General features: G+C 41.8%; 1 protein-coding gene across 1 annotated transcript in view; it reads right to left on the bottom strand.

Moving 5' to 3' along the window:
• Tmprss11a (transmembrane serine protease 11A) overlaps nucleotides 1–22,518 on the bottom strand; it is a 57,190-nt gene that overhangs the window by 11,981 nt on the left and 22,691 nt on the right. Inside the window, exons 9-11 of the mRNA XM_012950344.2 lie at nucleotides 13,869–13,936; nucleotides 11,803–11,960; nucleotides 692–730 (exon numbers count right to left, since the gene is read on the bottom strand). Coding sequence (XP_012805798.2) covers nucleotides 692–730; nucleotides 11,803–11,960; nucleotides 13,869–13,936 — 265 coding nt within the window. The remainder of the gene's footprint in view (nucleotides 1–691; nucleotides 731–11,802; nucleotides 11,961–13,868; nucleotides 13,937–22,518) is intronic.

The following is a 22,518-nucleotide window of genomic DNA, read 5'->3' as shown; positions in this document are numbered from 1 at the left end:
ATGGATGATATCATGATTTCTGGCACACTTTCTAATATTCAGTAGATGTTAAAAGGTATTTGTTGAATGAATGAATGAGAACAGTTGTTGGTGTTTGCAAGACATGGGAGCAAGCATTTCACTTCTCATGTTCTTTACTGCTCTGGCAAACTCTTGCACAGGCCACAGTGAGTTGAAATGAGTTAGCAAAGTTACTTCCAGCCATGAAGATGAGAATGCCGGTGAATTTCCTATGTTCCGTCTTAGATAACAGTTTATTCCTTTCTCTTTCATCAGCTTTTTGTCATTTTCTGCACAAAGCATATCTCATAGCATTTATTTATTTATTTTAAGACAGAATCTCATTCTCTCCCAAGCTGGCCTGGAACTCACTCTGTGGCCCCAGGTTGGCTTTAAACTCACAGTGATCCTCCTACCTCAGCCTCTTGAATGCTAGGACTAAAGGCGTGCGCCGCCATGCCCAGCTCATAACATGTTCAAAGTTTAGAAAAGCAATTCTACTTATTTGAAACCAAAAAATATGCTGCCTGCAAGTTTCTCAGTCTTAGAAAACAACACTTCCATTCACTGTGTAGTTGTTACTCATTTACATGAAAACATGGGGCACCAGTGGGAAATTATGAGTTAATATTTAAAGATCTCATCATGTGTGTGGAAATTAGACTTGTTTATATAAACTGACTAGACTTACATGCATGGACAGTTAGCTCCCCTGTGGATGAGCTCATTGCTGAAAAACAAAATTGAACAAAGAATGATAATTTTATATTCTTCTGGTGTGTCTCAATGATCAGGAATTATGAGAGGATGCAGACCATGTATACATTTGAGACAGCTGTGCTGCTAGGTCAGCCAGGAAACCTACTGTGATACAACAACATATGTTACCTTTTGTAGTAACGACCTCGAATTAGCTAGACAATGTCTCATGCATTATGTCAGATATAAATAGTAGGTGGATAAAAAAAACCCCAAATAATTTGCACGGATGCAGAGCAAAGCTTCTTTATCACACACACACACGGAATGGGAAAAGGTAGTAGGTGGGTCCGTAGGCTCACACTCTGCCTCAACCAGAACAGGCCTGCGTTTGTCTCTTACTTGGTTAAGATTCCACACGAGCCTTTTTTTTTTTTTTTTTTTTTTTGGTCAAAGGATTAGGATGAAAAACTTTGAAAATGCTCACATAAGTAATATTTAAAATACTATTAAAGCTTAGTTTTGTTTTCTTGGGGGGGGGGTTTCGGTTTTTCAAGGTAGGGTCTCACTCTGGTCCAGGCTGACTTGGAATTAACTATGTAGTCTCAGGGTGGCCTCGAACTCACGGCGATCCTCCTACCTCTGCCTCCCAAGTGCTGGGATTAAAGGTGTGCGCCACCATGCCCAGCTTAAAGCTTAGTTTTAAAGTGATTGTGTGTGTGTGTAACATACGTGTATGGTGTGGTATGTGTGCGTGTGTGTGATGTGTGGTGAATGTACGAGTGCATGTAGAGGCAGAGGCCAGAGACCACTGGGTGTCCTCATATCACTCACCCACAACCTTTCTTGAGATGGAATTTCTACCTTAACCTGGAGTTGCTGCACATCAACAAATGTCTAGATTCTGTGGTCTTCATCCCTCACAGACTGGGATTAGAGACAGGTGTGAACACGCCCAGATTTTTTTTATGTGGGTTCTGAGGAGTTGAACCTGGCAATCTCTGGTCTGAGAGGTCCTCATGCTTAAACCACAAGTGCTCTTAATGGCTGAGTCATCTTCCCAACCTCATGATTTTTCAAAAACGAATGATTAGCTGGGGCGGCCGGACCCTGTGTGCATGCTGCGGAAGCAGGCCGTTTGCTCCAGCTTCTGAAGCCCCTGTGTCCCCGTGGACCCTGTTCAGAGTCAGCAAGCCTGAGCTCCCGTGAGTTCCACACCTCCCAGGTCCCCAGCCCTGGCACTCTGCTGCTGCTGGCCTGGGTGGCCTCGACCCTATGTGTGTGCTGCAGAAGCAAGGATTTTGCTCCAGCTGCCACACTGACTTCCCTTGGGTTCCCAACTCCCTGTTCCCCCAAGCCAGAGGCTACACGGGCACAGTAGGGGCTGGCCTTTTGCTCCTGGCTCCCCAGACCCCAGTTTCCCTTTACTGAAGTGTGTGCAGGTGGAGTGAGTAGGCGAGAGCTCCCAGTTCCCCATGTACCCTTGATTCGCTTGTAACCTCCACAGCCTGAGCATCTGCAGCTATAACCTACTACTACTGTAGTCCAGCTCACATTTAAAACAGAACACACACTGAAGATCCTACAAGGATAAACAGTTGCTTTCTCCTCAATAAAATAAGACTTTTATCCCGAGAAAGGTAGACCACAATAAAAACAAAAACCCAAGACAATGAAAGTTAGTACACTGAGAGACCTCCACCAAAGGTGCCTAGTCCTACAATGGAAGCCTCCAATGAAAACAACAGAAATTTAATCTCAAAATGAAAACGCAACAAGATATGTGACCCTGACTAAGTGAATTGCTGGACTGGAAGCAAATCATCAAAAACCAATAATTAATGAATGAAATGGAGACTAATCATCTCCTAGAGCACACAGCTTTTCTCAATAGGCTTCACTTAACTTAATTGAAGGAAACCAGAGAAGCCTCAAAAGAGAGATAAATGAATTGAAGTTGAGTCAACAAATAACGGATCTCAATAACCAGTTGATTAAGCTTAATGAAATCATGATCAAATGCAAGAATGAATTTAAGGAAGCATCAAGAAAATCAGACCTCGACATGAAATTGTACCTCAAAAAAGAGATGGACATGATGAAAAAAACCACACACACAACAGAAAACAAAAATCAAATACAGCTTTTAAAAATCTGTCTAGAACCTGTCACTAGCAGAGTCACTCAGGAGGAGGTCAGAACCTCTGAGCTGGAAGATAACACAGAAGAAACTGATCATGGGGTCTAAAAACTGTGCTAAGTTCAAAAATTCATGTGAACAGAATATGAGGGAATCTAAATCGACCAAACATCCAGGTCATGGGAATACCAGAGGGGGAAGAAATCCAAGCCAGAATCACAGAGAACATATTTATTGCAAGTACTGAAGAAAAATTTGACAATATCGCAAAAGAGAGGCCTATCCAGATACAAGAAGCTCACAGACACCAGACAGATCCAAAGAAGAAACTCTCCAAGTACATCATAGTTAAAGCTCTTAACAATGAAAACAGAGAGAGGAAAAGTAGCAAGAGAGAAAAAACAACTATGTACAAAGACAACCACCTCACAATTACCTCTGATCTCTCAATGGAAACTATAAGGTAAGAAGGCCCTGGAATGGAACACTTCAAAGTTGAAAAAATTACGGCTTCCAACCCAGACTATTTTACCCAGTGAAAACATATCTCATAATAGATGGTGAAAGGAAAATTTTTCATGAAAAAAGTCAGTTACGTGATCATATGAACACAAAGCTAAAAGAATCTATGGAGAATACTTCAGGGAATACTCCACACAGAAGAGGCAAACAATCAGTCTCAACAGCTACAAGAGGAAAATCACAACAACCAAAACGAGAGCAGGCTCAAAACAGGAAAACAGAAAAACACAGGAAAGCACCAAACCCAATAAGGCACCCCATCACAACAAGGGTTAAGTCCAACCTCACAGTTATAACCTTAGATAACTCACCCATCAAAAGACACAAGCTAACAAGGTGGACCAAAAAAAAAAAAAAAAGACTCCTCTATCTGATATCCTCAAGAAACTCACCTCACCTTCAAGAAACTTCCTCAGAGTGAAAGGATGGAAAATGATATTCTAAAGAAATGGAAATAAGAAACAAGCAGATGTTGCTATATTAATGTCTGATAAAGTACACTTCAAACCAAAAGTAAATCACAAAGGACAAAGAAGGGCACTTCTTATTCATCAAGGGAAAGATCCAACATGAGGATATCACAATCATAAATCTATATGCACCAAACACAGGTGCATCATGGTTTATAAAACAAAACTTACTTGACAACAAAATAGAAGTAAACAACACCATCATAGCTGAGGGCTTAAGTGCTCCACTATCATCAGTAGACAGATCACCCAAGCAGAAAATCAAGGAAATAATGGAGCTCAACAACATCATAGATCAACTAGACTAATGGCCACCTACAGAACATCTCATCTGAATTCTACAGAATATACATTCTTCTCAGCAGCCAATGAACTTTGTCCAAAGTAGATTATATATTAGGCTATAAAGTGTGCCTCCATAAATTCAGGAAAATTGATGTAACTTCCTGCATCATGTCAGATTTCAATGCTTTAATGCTAGAAATTAACAACAAGAGACACACCAGGAATTCCACCAGCTCCTGGAGACTGAATAACACACTTTTTCTTTTTCTTTTTTTCTTTTTTTTCTGAGGTACAGTCTCACTCTAGCTCAGGCTGACCTGGAATTCACTGTGTAGTCTCAGGGTGGCCTTGAACTCACAGCGATGCTCCTACCTCTGCCTCCCGAGTGCTGGGATTAAAGGCATGTACCACCACGCCCGGCTCATAACACACTTTTAAACAATAAATGGGTAATGAAAAAAATTGAAAAAAGAAATAAAATTTCTAAAATTAAATGAAAATGAAACACAACTTACCAAAACTTATGGGACACAATGAAATCAGTCCTAAGAGGAAATTCATAGCATTAAATGCCTTAATAAACATAGAGAGATCCCAAATTAATAACCTACCCATCCACCTAAAGTAATTGGAAAAACAAGAAGAATCCAATCATAAGAGCTCCAGATAGAAAGAAGGGATCAAGATCAGAGCAGAAATTAATGAATTGGAAAATAAGAAAACAATTTAAAAAATTGATGAAATGAAGAGCTGGTTCTTTGCAAAACTAAATAAGATTGATAAATCCTTGGCCAGTTTGATCAAATGCAAAAAAGAGAAGTCTCAAATAAACATCTCTGGAGGTATCACCATACCCACGTTAAAGCTATACTACAAAGCCATAATAACAGAAACAACATGGTACTGGCATAAAAACAGACACATGTAGCAATAGAACAGAACTGAAGACCCAGACCTTGGGTCAAGTAACTACTAATACTTGATCCTTGACAAAGGTGCCAAAACAGACTGGAGATTTGACAGCATCTTCAACAAATGGTGCTGGACAAACTGGATGACCACAGGCAGAAAAGGAGACTAGACCCACTTATCTCACCATGCACAAAAACGAACTTCAAATGGATTCCTCATTACAAGACCTGAAACTCTTCAAGTACTGGAAGAAAAAGAGAGGAGGAACTCTACATGATACAGGAGTTGGGAAGGACTTCCTGAACTATACCACAGTAGCCCAGGAAATTAAACAATCACTCAACCAAGGGGATGACATGAAGCCAAAAAGCTTTTCCACAAACATGCCATAAGCAGAGCCAACAGATTTCCCACAGAATGGGAGAGAATTTTTGCCAGCTATTCCACTGACAGAGGCCTAATATCTAGCATCTACAAAGAACTAAAAAAAAACACTAAACAATAAAAAAATCAAACAACGCACTGGAAAAAAATGGGGTAGAGAGCTGGATAGGGAGTTCTCAGAGGAAGAAATACAAATGGCAAACACACACTTAAAGAAATGCTCAACATCTCTAGTCACCAGAGAACTGAAAATTAATACAACTATGAGAGTCTACCTTACTCCAGTAAGGATGGTAATCATTAAAAAAAATCACATGTGGGGAAGTAATATGATGGAGAATGGAATGTCAAAGGGGAAAGTGTGGGTGGGGAGAGAGGGTATTACGATGGGATTTTTTTTAATAATCATAGAAAATGTTAATAAAAATTAAATAAATAAATAAATTAAATTAAATGACAACAAACAAATGTTGGCAAGGATGTGGGGAAAGAGGAACCCTCATCCACTGTTGGTGGGACTGGAAACTTGTACAACAACTAGGGAAATAATATGGAGAGTCCTGAAAAGGATGAACATAGAGCTCTCAGCAGACCCAGTTATTCCCTTACTGGGCATTTACCCTAAATGATCCATGCTTCACTACAGAGATATTTGCTCAATCATGTTTATAGCTGCTCAATTAATCATAGCTAAGAGCTAGAAGCAACCCAGGTGCCCATTATTATGAATGGATAACAAAGTTGTGGTCACATTTACACAATGAAATTCTACTCAGCATTAAGAAAAAAAGATACAATAAAATTTATAGTAAAATGGGTGGAATCTGAACACCTCCTACTCACCGCACACATACAATCACAGAAAGACAACTGCATTTTCTCTGCGGTTTCTAACCTGGATCAGCTTGAGTTGCTGGCACACCTGATAGGCAACTTGAGGCCCAGACAGTGGGGAAGAAACGGTTTGTGGGGAGGGGAAGGGAGGCTTGGGGAAAATAAACACAAAATTAACCCTAATAGAACCTGGTACCATAGAAACCTTTATCCTTGAAGGTAGACTAAAGGATTTAACCCTCAACAGGAGTGTAGGGGGAGCATCTGGAAAGAAGGGCCCTGGAGAGGGTGTGATGAAGCCTAACTTAAAAAAAAAAATGGCTCTGGCTTGTAGCTCCCAGTATCAGAAATCAGTTGCTACCCACAATGACCTGTTGATCAGAGAGACCTATGAAGTCCCCAAAACAAGACAGGCTTCTATCAAAGCACTCGATTATCTGCCTAAGGTAAAATATAGGACCCTATTGCTGATGACACCATATTCTGCTGAAACAGAACTCAGAGAGACCTGGCTAGAATCCAGAAGAGAGCCAATCCCCAGACAGTCAGCCTGTCTAGTGCTGGAAAGTGCTACATGAGCTACTGGGGGAAAGTGGCCAAAAGTGGTGTGAGCAAGCGGGGGTCTAAGCTACTCAGAAGCAACCAGCCTGATAGGAAGTACACACCAGTGCAATGGTGGCATGCAGAATTGGTGGGTAACCAATGTCTTTCTGATTGGATAAGAGATCCACTCAGTGGAAAGGAACCCATATCTGGAACTGGGAACCAGGTCAGAATCCTATGGAGGCAAATATGCTCTCCAGCATCAAGCTCCCACTAGTCTTCGGCAAAAAGAGGAGGTGCATCCATCAAAATTTACCTAAATTAATAACACTTATGCAATTTAACCTACGCTGACTTCACTCTCTGTCGAAGAATCTGGTTTTCTTTTTCAGAAGGTAGTGAGACCTGAGGGGATTAGCCACTCTTCCCATTTCAGTGAAGGCCCAGCTGACACTATGAGGAAATGGGAGCCGAGCAAGAGTGCTGTTTCCACGGTGAGCCTGACAGTCAGTGCCAGTGTGAAGGAGACAGATGCTGAGGACACGCAACACACACAAAAGCAGAGATCCAGAGGCTCCTGAGAGCTCATCACTGAAGTAGACTTAAAACTCACCCACCAAGGCTCAGGGAATTTTGCAGAAGACACCAATAACTGACTGCTGCTCTCACATCACATGATCCACAGTCCCATGAGGAGTACCAGCAACCCCACTCAGAATGGCCCTCCGCAGACTGAGGGTAGGGAGGAGGGAAAAGATCTTACAACATCTGATGTATCCACACTAGGTATGTTCTTAATGATAAAAAAAGATTATTAGCTGGGTATGGTGATGCATACTGTAATCCCAGCACCTGGAAAGCTGAGGTAGCAGGACCCCAAGTTAAAATCCTAACACACAAGGAGCCTATGAAGCCTCCCTGTTCCACAGGAGCTATTGGCAGTGAGCGGTTACTGAGGGGTAGGATAGCCACTGGTAAGTTGGCTCTGCCCTGGAAAATAACCCCTCACCCATGCTCATGTGAGAACCCACATGAAACTAAGTGGGTCACAAGAAAAGACATGCCATTAGGAACGGAATTGAGGAGAAGGATTTAGAAGAAGCGGGAGGGACGGACAAGAGGAATGTGATTAAGATACACGCTATCCACATGTATGACCTTCTCAAAAAGAAAATGAACTAACCACAATGAAAGCTAAACTATTGTTTATTCAAATACAATGGATGCTGATGGATTGCTGTAGGGCATCTGAGGGTGAGCCCACTGCAGACCACAGGAGAGGCCATTCAGACAGACACAATATTCACATAGTATTTTGTTTACAACTGAAAGAAGCACACTTCCTTTAATCTGACTACAGCTGAGGTGGCCATCAGATGACCCTATAGCAGTCTGTCCATCTGGGTCTCCCTGACTGTCCTGCCAGACCTGAAAGTCAGCAGAAGTGGAGACCATAAACCTTTCTTCATCCCATTTCATCTAGAGGTAGTATGCCCATCTCCTGTATGATTTTAGGGCTTCAACTCTTGAGCGGATGAAAGTTAGGCATCAGCAGCTTGGAGGCATTGAAGAAGCCGTCCCTTGTATCCGTGGTGGACCCTCCCATTCCCTGGTGACACCAGCTTTAAGAAAAGGAAACATCACGAATGTTCTCCTTAAAATTAGAATGCTGAGTCTGGTACGGTTGCTCAGTGCCTGAAGCCTGAAAGTCTGGGTTTGATTCCACAGCACCCATGTTAAGCCAGATGCAAAATGTGGTCCATGCATCCGGCATTGGCTCGTAGTGGCAAGAGATCTTAGCTCAGCTCCTCATGCACATGCGTGCATGTACTCACACAACCACAAAAAATAAATTAATTAAATAATGTAAATAATGTGATAAACAAGATTAAAATGTCTGTGAAAGGGAGGAGTGAGGAGGGACCAGGGCTTTGTTGAGGTCCATTAAGAGACAGATTCTTCTAGTCAAAGAATACAATTTGAATTCTACCTTTGGCCCTGGGTGGAGACATGACATTCTAAGCTACCCAGAACATTAACTTATCAATCACCTGCCAGGAGACCACCGCCCAGGACAGCTGCACCTGGACATGTGCCAAGCAGATGTAAACACAAGGGAGGAATAATTACCCCTTGATGAGATGGTGTGCTCATCCCTCCCAGGAGCACCTCCAGTGAGGTGATTGCTTGCAGATCTTCACTGCTAAGCCCAGCTGCTTTTCCGAGTTTTCATTCAAAACCTTTCCTTTCTAATTTTCTATGTTTTCTTTGGATGCTGGTCAAATTTTAAGCATTCTTACTGTCACAGTCTGAGCTCTCTTAGTTTTTCTCCGAAGACTCTTTCCTGGGCACCTTTTCGTATTGTTGCTTACAGACAGACCCTCACCCAAAAGGCCTTTCTACCTCTCTTCCATCTGTGCCCTCCCAGCAACTGGCAAGATTTGAGGCTCCCTGGATTTGCAGCTTGTCTTCTCCAGTGTTTACCTCTCAAATCCTAATAAAATCATCCCCAAGGTTAAACAACAGCAAAGTATCCTACAGGCACCCCCAAAGAGCACATAGTGCAAGACTCAAATTAGTCAGCCAAGTGTATCAGTGTTTAATCTATGGGAGGAACTCAGTTTTCTCTCAAACATAGCTTTTTTTTAAAAAAAAAATTTCTTGTTCAACTTCAACCAACAAAAAAAACAAGCAAAATTTAATTTGCCCTTATTAATGCACTAAAAAGGCAAATAGCACAGCTCCTTCCTACGGTGAACCTTAGCAAACCCTCCAGCTTCGCTCGCTTTCAGCTGGTTCCCATGGGCTTTGCTGGAGACTTGACAGCAGACAGCCACTCTCCACCAAGTGCTTCCACCCCGCTCCCCACCTCCCAGGCCTCAGCAAGAAAGCTGATTTTCTTCCTCTCCCCTGCTCTCTGGGGCAATGTGGCCTTCTACTCTCTCGTCTTCTTTTACTGAGCTCCCAGAACAAAGGTTACCGTTGCGACCTCAGGGTTAAGAGAATGGACACACAGGTAGAGGCTTTTTGCAGTGGGGCTGCAGGGGGCACGGGGAAGCCAGAGTTAGGTCATTCTCTAACTGGGTTCTCCTCCAGAGCATCCCACTTTTTAATCCAGAAGTTATTAAAATAAGCAAAACTCACAAGATGAGCCCTTAAGATATAAAAAAGGCGCAAAAAAAAAAAAAAAAAACCACCCAGGCAATCAGAAACCATATCATATTCATTTCTTGTTTCAGATGGTTTAGGCTTCTAAATTCCTGGCAAATTAACTCATTATTGGACATTATACACACCTATCACATAACTTATCAGGATAGCTATTGTTTCACAACTTCAATTCATGTAACTCCCCACCTAACAAAGAAAATAGGTTCCCTTCTTGTAGGTGGGGAGGTCGGTGTCTTTAGTCCCCGAGTAGCTGACTCCCTGGCGCATCACAGCCGCGAGCTCCTGCTCACTTGCACTGTGGACTGCCACTTCTGCTTGGAGCTTCTTCCCAGAGTCAGCTCGACCTGTGAGAGGGCAGGGCATCCTGCTTCCTTGCAGATATAACTCACTGGTTCCGACACTCGTAAGTTGGGTGCTCATTGGAATTTAGGGGAGGAATCTGCACGCATCTGTTGAAACATGCTGTGAGCAGCTTAGTGGACTCTCTGGCTAGCCTGACTCCCAGAGTTTCAAATATGCTGATATTAGGGATGGTTTCCTAAGAAGCAAAAAACATTGGATCTCTAAGTTTCTTCTGGTATGTGTGTAAATGTGTTTGCATACGTGTGTGTGTGTGTGTGTGTGTGTGTGTGTGTGTGTGTAGGCCAGAGGGTGAGGTCAGTGTCTTCCTCGATCAGTTTCTACCTTACTTACAGAGTCTCTCACTCGCACACAGGACTCTCTAATTCAGCTAGTCTTGCTGGTCTGTTTGGCCCACAGACACCCCGTTTCCCTAGCATTGTAGGTGGGCTTCCATGCCTGCCCAGCGTGTACTTCGGTTCTAGGCACCTGAACTTGGACCCTCATGCTTGTGAGGCAAATGCTTTGGGCACTGAGCTAATTCCCAGCTTCATAATTTCAGAATTTGTTTGAACACAAAACTCCTAGTTAATGATGCTCATCAAGAAATTAGAAATCTAGCCTGGCATGGTGGTGCATGCCTTTAATCCCAGCACTTGGGAGGCAGAGGTAGGAGGATCACCATGAGTTCGAGGCCACCCTGAGACTACATAGTGAATTCCAGGTCAGCCTGGGCTAGAGTGAGACCCTACCTCGAAAAACCAAAAAAAAAAAAAAAAAAAAAAAGAAATTAGAAATCTAAATTTAAATCTTTGCTCCCTGTATTCAATGCCTTAACCCTTTTTGTCTGAATTTTAATATCCATGAAGCTGAATTTCCCTACATAATTAGATTACAGAAGTCAGTTAGATATTTTATAGCAAGGGCAGAAAGATATGCCTTGGTGAAGACCGCTTCTCTTTAATTCAGGGATGTGATGTGGTGTGATAAGCTAAAGGCAACAAAAAGAGGAAAGGAAGATGTGTTTTCCCCGGTGATCTTTAGAAGCACTGTTAATTGATGGTGTTGGTGACTCCAAAGGTCAGTCACCATTTTTCCCACATGCTCATAGGAAGACACTAGCTCCTAACACAGAAACTACCCATGCTTTTCAAAGACAGCGAACGGGTTTGTGTTTTTAGAAGGTCCCACCCAGAAATGCACTTATTGCTTAATATTGGTATTTTCACTTGCTTAGTCATGGAGGCAGTGGTTAGGTCAGATTAACCCTCTGTTAGTGTCTTGGGGGTGAGTGCCAATCAATTCTCCAGAAAAACCACTTGATGACTAACGTCAGATGTGCTTCTCATCACAGAATACTAAGACTTATCACATCCTGAAGTTGGATTTTTTCCCATATGAATTGTAATGATTATTTGGAATGAAAATGGTAAGTGGATTGTGACTATATAAAACATAGACCCAATAAAGACGCTCTTATCACATAGAAAGCGTGGTGCTTACCATTCGCTTGAACTGCGGAGACATTTATTGGGAAGGCTCTTTTATTCCTTATCTTCTGATTTAAGACAGCGTGGGTTTTGCTCTCTCTCTCGGCTCTTGGTTCAGTAGCGGGGAACTGGAACGCCATGACATCGGCTTCCGCAACATCTCCCTCTGCACTACGACGCAAGAGAAAGGCACACATTCAGAGAGGGCATCTGGCTTCCTTCTGTCTGCTCCCCTGTGCTTGCCTCACTTGCTGAGAATGTCAAGGGCTGTATTATCCTCTCATGGCCTCTGTCTTCTGCTTGCTGGCTTAAGGCTATTTTGTGTTCCTTCTTTTATTATGTGTCAAGCTTTTTCTCCATCAAGGCATTTGACTATAGTTCGGTAAGTCTCAGACCTAAGCAGTCATTATCAAAATAAAAGCTTCATGCTCTTGTAGAAGAATAAATCATCTGGTTGATGTATAGATCAGCTCCACAGCACCCATGATATGCAGCTTTTCTGCCCAGGGAAGTCATTATATCTCCTGGGATATGTGTTTTCCTAATAGTCTGGCCTCTCTTGATTCACTTATGATTTTGTAAGCTCTTTGTATTGGATTTAATATCTGTCTTAATTTTCATATTTAAATGGCATGTCTGTCAGTCAGGATACATATAAAACATGAAATCCTTTTATCACATAAATTATTTCAATACATCACAGTGTGGTGCTAGGTCTCATCCAGATGAAACATGCCCTGGTCCTTGAACTTTTTTTTATAAACAGGTTCAAGTCTCTTCACCTGCGGAATTGAATTTTTTCATGCTCTTCAAATAGGGAAATCAACCAACTTAAGGCCTTTTTAAAAAACTGAAGTGACACATATTGATTTTTTATATATTCTGTTTTTACAAAAACTCTAAAAAGCATGAGGTCATCATTCCTGACTCTTTTGACTAAAAACCAGGAAATTGTATCATGTTTTATTTAGGCTCTGGAATAGGAAGATACAAGAATTTTATTTTCAAGTGGCAAACAGGTATCTTCATATCTTCCACCTTAAGTAAGAGGAATTAAAACTGCTTTTTCCGAGTATAATTTCCCTAACCTCCCACAAAAACTTACATAGTTGAGCCTGACTATAAATCCAAAGGAATTCATAACACCATGAAAATGCTATTAAAAATACTATGACAAATTAGAACTTGAAAATATAATGCATGATATCTAGAAAGTTCCATCATTTATGTGCTCTTTACCTCCTAAATTACCCAATTCATATTAAAAAAAGTACATGTTGGTAGTTACCAGTAACATTTTAAAGACAGTATATCTCCCATAATGTATTAGTTCACAGTAACAAGAGTAATTACTATTTCCTTCAAGTAAATATATCTAAAAATACTCCTTTATATAAAAAATTGTTTTTTCCAGTTTTTAGTGGATGTTTGTTATACAAAATGATGGGTGCCATAAGTATATTTTTGTTTAAGTATCTTTTTTCTTTAAGAAGAAGAATCATACATACATACATACTCATCTGTGTGTGTCTATCCATTTTGCTACGTGCTTTTCAAAATAACATGGCTAAGCCTCTGAGCAAGTCTTGCAACTGATATGAGGCTCCCTCTCCACAAAAAAAGAAAGAAAAAAACCCAGAAAATTTCTTATAGCAAGGATTTTTTTTTGTTTGGGCATGTCCTCTGCCACTAGGTAAAACTTCTGATCCTATTTTGCAGCAAAGTTTGCCTGGGTAATGCTTTTGAAATAGCTTATCTGTCAAGAGCGGAGCCGGAGGCGCATGCAGCGGCATGTGGTGGGTGTTCCCCAGGCTGGAGAGTCAGTGAGGTCCTGGCCTCACCAGCTGCCGATCAAGGGTGAGTCCCGGTTTTGCCTTTTGGGGAGTACTCAGTACGGCACTTATCTTACCCTCCTCTCCAAATCCTAGAGCTAACTTACAAAGGTGTTCCAGGCCTATGTCTTGAGAGTGTGGAAGAGATAATGTTAATGAACAGTTCTTACAAGAGCTTGGTCCACAAAGAAGCAGAACATACGAATGGCCCTGTATCCTTTACCATTTGTTACACAAATATACATACGTCCGTCTGACTACGTTGTTCTTGATATAGTGCTTGTTCAAGGCTGAATCTACGAATATCTCATCCACCTGTTATTACAAGAGAGAAAAACTAAGTCAATATCTACCCAAGATTAAATGTTGAAGAAATGGGAAAAATTATTAGCAGTCATATCCCTATGTAACTCACTAACTCTCAAACTTTACGATGCAGTAGGATTATTGGCTGAATTGAAAACAAATTATACATTCTGGGGCTCTTTACCCAAAATTTTTGCTTTATTTGGTCTGAAGGAACTGGGCCATTTATATTTTTACAATGTCTCCCCAGATGATATTAATGTCTGATGTTGGTATTTGGAATAGAAGATATAATTTGAGACCTTGTAGAAGGAGCAGCAACAAGACACAGAACAGAGATGAGACGTAGAACAAAGCCTGAAATGTGGTGGAGAGAGCCACACCTCCACCCTGTGACTGAGTCTATTATGTCATTAATGAACAGGGAGGTCTTGGGAAAGTTATGTGCCAATCTGAGCCTCAGTTTCCTAAATTGTAAGACAAAAATATTGACATGTCCCCCATAAGGCTAGAAGAATTAAGCACACGCATATTATGTTCTGCATGAGTTTTATTAAGTAATGGCTGGGATGGCGTTCTATGCCCCCTTCAGGGCAGTATAGGTCTTAGCTTTCTATGCAGCTCTTTGGTTATGACATAGAATTAGAGTTCGGGACTTACAAGAGAACCAAAGATTAAGTTGTTGATTGTGAGCTGTAAGGTTAAGTGAGAAAGGTGTTGATATTTGAGGTGAAGCCGCAGTGGTATTACTCAGGTTATGTCACTGAGGAAGAACAGAGGGATGGACATATGCACGGTTTTAGTCACCCTCTACGTGAGGATGCTGCGCTCTGTCACACCGAGCGCTAGGCTTCGAGTGCCTCATAACCCCTTGCCAGCAAGTGTCACCCGATTGAGCTCCCGGAGTTCTGGCAGAGACAAACCGGATTGCCAATGTGAAGAAGAAGAGTGCTAAATCTTGAGGCAAAGATCAGGAAGATCAACTCTTATTTAAAACACACACACAGAGCAGGAAAGGTTGCTTTAGGAATAAAGGATGAAGTTATGACTTCTTTTGCACTCACAGGAATTCACAGATGCTTCATAAGGCAGCTAACATTTTATTACCTACTTTATCCCTTACAATTACTCCATGAAATAGTTACTTTGATTCCTGTTTCATTAGAAAAGGAAACAGGGTCCTAGAGAGATGGCTTAGCGGTTAAGACACTTGCCTGCAAAGCCAAAGGACCCCAGTTCAATTCTCCAGAACCCAAGTAAGCCAGATGAACAAGGTGGCTCATGCATCTGGAGTTCATTTGCAGCAGCTGGAGGCCCTGGTGTGCCCATTCTCTATCTGTCTCTCACTTTCTGCTTCTTTCTCTCAAATAAATAAATAAAGATAAAAATAAAATATTTATAAAAAAGAAAAGGAAACTGGTGCAGAGGTATTATGTGAATTTCTGTGGCTTCATGCAGATGATGATACTCTGAGATGTTAGGGTCCATACCCCTTATATGTAATTATCATAGCTTCATGGTTAATAGTGATGAAAATTTCTCTTCAGTTTCTTTTCTAGAATATATAGTAATAAGTTACAAATAAATACTTGATTGACCTAAAGATCAGGTTTCAACACGTATATGTACACACAGCAGAGCAGCTCACAGACTGCATTTATAGAACAGATAAATTGTTAACCCCCAAAATATGCTTTATCTGAGCTATCACTTTTTTTACACCATAGTACTATTATTTAGTATCTGAGAGGGAAGTTACAAAAGAAAAGGCAACCCAAAGGAAGTAATAAAAGTAAGAAAAGTAATAGATTTTTAAAAGGACTAAAAGTGCATCATAGTTGGCTATCTAAAGACTGTGGTTTGTGAGGCTGAGGAGACGGTTTGGTGAATAAAGCACTTGGTACTCAAGCTGGAGTACCTGAGTTCGAGCCTTAGGCGCCACGTAAGCAGCTGTAAGTCACAGTGGCCGTTCATAATTCCAGCCACTGCTGCTGGCAGGGAGGTGGGAGGCGCAGGCAGGAGAACGTCTCAGCAGCTCATGGCGATGGCGACAGAGATCAGCAGAGCAAGAATCCAGAGCAAGACTAGGTGGACCAGTTAGGATGACCCAAAGGTTGCCGCAGGTGGGCTGTGGCATGGTTTGTAACAACCCTCTCATTAAGCTCCACCCACAATTGATTCCTGGTCACTTGTGACCTGCTGAAGACACCAGATTAAGCTTGTGACTCCGGATGTTAGCACCCATCTGGCGGTGTGCCTGCAAGACGAGCTAAAGCCAGCTTGGAGGCCATCATCCATGATCAGGTTCTCTCTGGCGATGGAGCTAAATCGGCGTCACAGCTGGACCTCAGTGGAAGTCACTTACGTGGCTAACACAAAGACTTTCTTTATGATTCCAACTCCAGGGCCCTCTCTCCAGAAAGCTTCCCTACCTAGGTCTGGATGACAGGTGAGCATCTTCGGGTGGTCCTTCTGTGGACGCCACCGAGAAAGGAGATAGAGGGACTGCTAGAAAGAGCACGAACTGTACCGGAGCCACACCAGGGGCGACTCGCAGAGCACAAACATTTACTTTATTGCTGAAGGGATGCTACGTATAAACGGACCTGCAACAGAACCTGAGATCATGTTTGCCTGGAACATTAAGGCTTTCCTCATCACAGTACTAAGTATGGATGGGAAAAAAATGCCAATGTTACTGCAATCCAACTTCCCAGCAATTCCAGAGGAAGGAAACCTTTTCCTTCCATTGTATCATTTGCTACAAATACATTATTTACACAAATCAATGGAGTTAATGATTTATAAAGTGATGCTACCTCTCACCTTGGGGCATTTATGCCTCTATAGCTGGAGTTTCATCCTGACATGAACAATGAACCCCTTTCCAGGGCAGGGCTTCTTTCTGCTTGGTAAGTTTGCCATGCTGCACACTGCACTGGGATTAAGTGCTAAGAGCGCAACTGAAGGTTACTTGGGTGTTCAATGCAAGCGTTAGGGAGAGGCTGAAACTCAAGCTGATGCACCAGCCATTCAGCCCATTCCTGAAGTAGCTGATTGCACATGCCAGCTCTTCTGTTTGTCAGATGCTTCCCAACAGGCTTCCTTCCAGCAGCCTGTGCCTTCACCTATGGGTGTTTCCATGCTGCAACTTGACTGCACGCCTCAAATACATCTGCCCCTGATGACTAGCAAATGGTATTCAGTGCTTATGCTTGCAATTTGCCAGTTGAGCTCCTGAAAATCAAAGGACCCAATAACATGCCATGAAAAATAGGTAAATTCCTTTGCTTTTTTCTAATTATTAAAAGGACACCGTAGAAAGCAGCGTACGAGATTCTTTTCAAAAGTCATATTTAGTTTTAGTACAGCTTAATCGAAGTTAAGATCAGCTCCAGGTAGAAATAGAGGGTAGAGCGCCATTGCGATTGAGCCTCTGAGGGCCTCTTCATCTGCCCCTGCATCCAGATTAGTCTCCTGTCCGCTAGGACCTCCAGGACTGACCCTCGTGGTCCTCCAGACTTGGTCTTTGTTCCCTTGCTCCCTCCCACTTTCTAGGGCTCTTCTTTTCGGATTCATAATTGTCCTTCAAGATACCTCCAAGGTACTACCTTCTTTAAGGTTGGGTTGGTCCTTAATCCTCAAATTATTTTCACCTCCTTGTGCCTCAACTTTTCTTACCCTCTTTACACCTTCTACATATTACCATAGTTGTTTACATGAATGTTATTGCTTTTACTAAGCTGCAAATAATTAGGAAAAGAGGAAATGAGTTATGTTTTCATATTCTGTGGTATCCAGCCCAGTGCTGTGTGATGACGGGGAGGTAGTGTGTGCGTGTGTGTGTGTGTGTGTGTGTGGTGTGTGTGTGTGTGTGTGTGGTGTGTGTGTGGTGTGTGCGGGGGGGGGGGGTGCTCAGCCGTGAAATGTGCTTGCCCTGCAAAGCCTGCCGACTGCAGTTCATGTGCCAGCTCCTGCGTAAAGTCAGAAGCGCAGTGGCACACACGTCTGCAACCCCAGCATCCCTAAGTCAATGGGAGGCAGAGGCAAGAGAATCCTGATGTTACAGGCCAGCTAGTCTGAGCTCCCCTGTGGCAAAACAACAGCAGGAGATTCCCTGTTTCAAACAAGATACAAAGAGAGCAGTAACCCCCTGAGGTTACTCTCTGACCTAAACACTCACACCATAGCACACACATGCACACACAGACCCACACAATATTCATACACAAAAAAGTATGTAGCATGTTGCATGAATGAATGAATGAATGAATTAAAAGGCCAGAATTTTAAAAATATTTTGTATTTATTTATTTATTTGAAAGAGAGAGAGAGACAGGGAGAGAGAGAGAGAATGGGTTGGGTTGCCAGGGCTTCCAACCACTGCAAAGGAACTCCAGATGCATGTGCCACCTTGTACATCTGGCTTACGTGGGTCCTGGGGAATTGAACCAAGGTCCTTTGGCTTTGCAGGCAAACGCCTTAACCACTGAGCAATCTCTCCAGCCCAGAATTTTTTTAACAGAAAGCCTTAATATACAGGAAAACTGTATGAGTCTGTTAAGTGTACTTCTACGTCAGACTGAGAGCAGCGCTCCGAGAGGGAAGACCACAAGCATGTGAGCTGTGGGGAGGGAACCGCTGCTCCATGGGGTTGTGTGCAGCCCTTCGTTTCCTTGTGGAGTTCTTTCTTTGGAACCAGCTGCCTTCTGGGTGACAGTGTAGCCGGCTGAGCTGCCAGCATGGACCACTGTGAGGCTGCATTGGTTACCATGGCAGGAGGCATCATCAGCTGCCACCCACCACCTGTGCTTGGTGCGCTCCTCCCTCTCTCTGGGCTCCTCTTCCTCCCACATCAACCATCACAAGTGAGGCATCACACTGTCACACTGTGCAGGTGAGGAAGTGACTCATTCAAGTTGACCAACCTTGAGCCATAGAGCCAGGATTAAGCCAAGGCGCCCAGCTCCACAGCGCTAATGCCCTTCGAGCACTGACCTCAGGGTGAGCACACAGATAGATTCTTTCCAAGAGCTCCCTTTGCACAGTGAGCCCTATGAAAGCCAGATCCTGCAAAGGAGCCCCCCAAAATAAGTGTGACCTTGGTCATTTTTACTGAAATTTGTTGAAGATGTTATTGCATTTGCTTAAAATCTAAACAATTTTGATTGAAGAGGTCAGCTGTGTGTCCTTTGGGGGCTGGACGAGCATGGTGGGCTGGACTTGATGCTCTCAGCATTCACAGGCTCATTATCCTGCTGGGGACCAGCTCTACTTCCTATGGGTTCGAGCTGGGTCTGTTAGAGAAAGGAGTCATCCGAGGTCTGTGGTTGTGAGGTAGAGTGGCAAGAAGTGTGACTTTCTGATTTCCTAAACCAATGAGGTCACCAAATAGGGCAGGACATTCTGTGATGTACCTCACTGCTTTTTCAGTGGAATCTCAAAGTTCATAGATAGATATCTGTAACTAATTACAGAAGCAGGGCAGCCCAGCAGGGCACTGGGTCATCTTACTCTAAATTGGTTCGTAGTCCTGAGATAGGGAGAAGAATTAAATGTGCAAAATTAAAAAGGTTACAAGTAAAGATTTTAAACTGTAAACTTTCAGTGTTCTATGACTATCTAGATCTGTAAGGTATCTTTTGAAAAAATAAAAACCAATGTGAAGGACTCATTTCTCTTAGCCTTTCCTATCATGCCAATATGCTGCCACATAAACTAAATAATGGATAATAAATTTAATAGATGGTCGGGCAAGATAAAGACTGTACTGTATTTACAAGTTTATCAAGTTTAGATATGTGCATATTTTTTCTTTCTCAGAAAAATTTCTTCAAAAAGCTATTCATCCACACCTTGCCTCTAACTATAGATTCTGTGTGCTGGAACTGCATGTGAAATCACATCCATCAACTTCCTCTCCTCACAGTTGCTTCTATTGCTTCCAAAAAAACCACTACAGGGAGATGAAGATGAGGGCATCTTTGTAACAAGTGACCCTAACACAGACAATTAAGAAAAAGTAAATTTATGGGTTTAAAAATTAGATAAGAAAATTAAAATTTGTTTAAGAATTTTTATCTCCCATTTTATTTGAATCTCTTCCTTACGAGCAACCAATCTACTTGCAGGAAGCCATGTTTAGGGTTACCCACATAGCTTCAAACCTCCTTATTTGGGAAGGGTAATAATACCTTCTGTGTGATTTTATATTAAAGATTAGAAATGAAATGCACAACAGTTAAGGGTTATTGTGTTTGATTAGTCAGGATTCAAGTTAACTGGGTGGAGGATATGATTATATCCCTATTTCTCAAATATGCCTAAACTTCCTTTGTAGAGGGAACCTGGACTCTGTCCTCAGATAGGAATGCAGCCACTTCCTACTTCCAGATTTTCTATTCACTTAGCATGAAGTTTCTTGCTAGATTCTGCTTACTATGAATAATTCCTACCACTATTGTCATTATTGAAGTAGGAGGTCACTATATAGCCCAGAAACACCTCAAACCTGTGATTACTTATATTAGAAGTGTGCACCCACACCTGAATCAGCTTCTGTGTTTTTTGTCTCCAAGGTTTCAAATTCAATCTCTTCATTCTAGGCAGAGGGCTATAGCTCAAAAGCTCTGGATGTTATTCATATCTCTTTCCTGGTACACTGCCAAATTTCAGGTCATCTTTAGCACTTTTGTGAGGTTAAGTTCATTATCACCTTGATCTGGTAGATGGACTTAGAACCTCTGCTGCCTATCAAGGCTAAGTCCCTTACATTAGCCCCCCAATTGGCAGAGTTTCTAAGCTTTTTCAGTTTTCAAGTTCTTTATCTCTACAACTCTAGATATATAAACTCGAGGATATGTTGAGAATAATGTTGGGCCCTGTTTCAGGTGCTCCTTGAAACAAAGAAGATAAAGTTTACAACATCTTTGGGCATAGAAGTGGTTTTTATTTGTTTTTCTTCTAGGGGTGGATCCTAAGTCATGCACTTGTTGACATTGTTAATGAAGTTGGTGGTTATGGTCTCATTAACAAGATAATTGTAAACGAATAATATGTCAGAAATAAATCCTTAAATTCTGAGATCTGTATAAATGGGAAGTAAAGCCACAGAGATAGTCTTTTGGATGACAAATATCATAGGGAATAAAAGTTTACTAAGAATGTGGACTTTCAAATGAGAATGTCTGCTTTCCAAAACTAACTGTATCATTTAGTAGTTGTATAACTCTGAGAAACTGAGCCTTCTCTTCTTTGATTTTCTCTTCTGTAGACCTGAGATAACCATTTATCTCCCTCACAAGGTTGTTACTGAGGACTAAGTAAAATAAAGCACGGATGTTTCCATACGCTGTTAGGCATTCAATAGATGTTAGTGATATTACTGTTATTACAGGTTTTCAAGTTGGTTTAACTTTCACATGTGTAATGACCTAACTTAGATGTTTCTGATATTTCTGAAAATATTCTCCAGGTGGAGCGCTCCCCCAGTGGCTCCACTCGTCCTCATACTTGAGTGACAAGTGAGATGGCCTCCCCAGGTAGACTGTCGCTGCTTCTGGAGCCTGCAATGGTTCTGCTTTGGATTATCTGACAGCATAAGTGTGTGAAAGCTGAATGTCTGGGGAAAGTGTATTTTGAATACTGAATTTTGATCTCTTCTTGAATGAGAAATATATGGTATGACACTCTTACAATGCTGGGCAACAGCACTCTAAAGTTTAGCATGTTTTAGTGTTTTTTTTTTTTAAATACCAGTATTTAATACATGACACCAGACATCCAGTAGTTTATTATAAATTAAGTTTTTTGTTTGGTGATTTTTGCCTAACCATAAGCTAATGTAAATGCTTTGGGTATGTTTAGTGTACACAAGACGAAGGAATGATATTTGGTAAATTAGGGTATGACGTGCCTTATTGGTTCGTGGTTTTTAAGTTACTGGTTTTTGGTTCTGGGAGTCTTTTCTGAGGGGTGTGAGAGAACAGATACGTCTGTCCCACCATCTCAGGGAATTAGCATGAATTCATTTTACTTTTACATCTCCATCTGCACTCAAATCAGTAAAGTAAAAATTATGAGGACGAACAGGACTTGCAACCTGTCTTTGTTGGTGATCTAATTAGTATCCACAAAGGAAAGAGAAAAGGATCTGACTTTGCTTACTAGGATTTAACAACAATCCACAGCAGTGGATCAGGATGGGGCGTGAGCCCTTACTGGAAGTCCTCCAGAGCAAACTTTGTGGGGGTTGGAGGAAAAAGAGCAACTGTACCATTTCAACAAGTGTAAAGTGACACAAAGCTTTCCCGTATGATGGGAACTTCCTTCATTTTCTTTATCTTTGAAATTCTCCCCCCATTGTCCTTAACACACAATGTAACCCTTAATTATATCATGTCATGCTCTTGAGTTTCACACGTTACCTCTGTTTGCACAGATGCTAAGTGACTTGAGCAGAGAGATCATATTTCTTCCTCTGAATGACCAAGGTGCCAAGAAATATGGGGAGCTCATTAATCATACCATATGGTGGGAAAAGATTCAGCTGTCTAGTTGGTTACATTTCCAAACTGACTCATTAGATAGTT

Source organism: Jaculus jaculus, chromosome 11 (assembly GCF_020740685.1).
Source record: "Jaculus jaculus isolate mJacJac1 chromosome 11, mJacJac1.mat.Y.cur, whole genome shotgun sequence".
Taxonomy (NCBI): Eukaryota; Metazoa; Chordata; class Mammalia; order Rodentia; family Dipodidae; genus Jaculus; species Jaculus jaculus.
The sequence above is the reverse complement of the archived record's forward strand: the minus strand, read 5'-3'. Positions and strand labels throughout refer to the sequence as shown.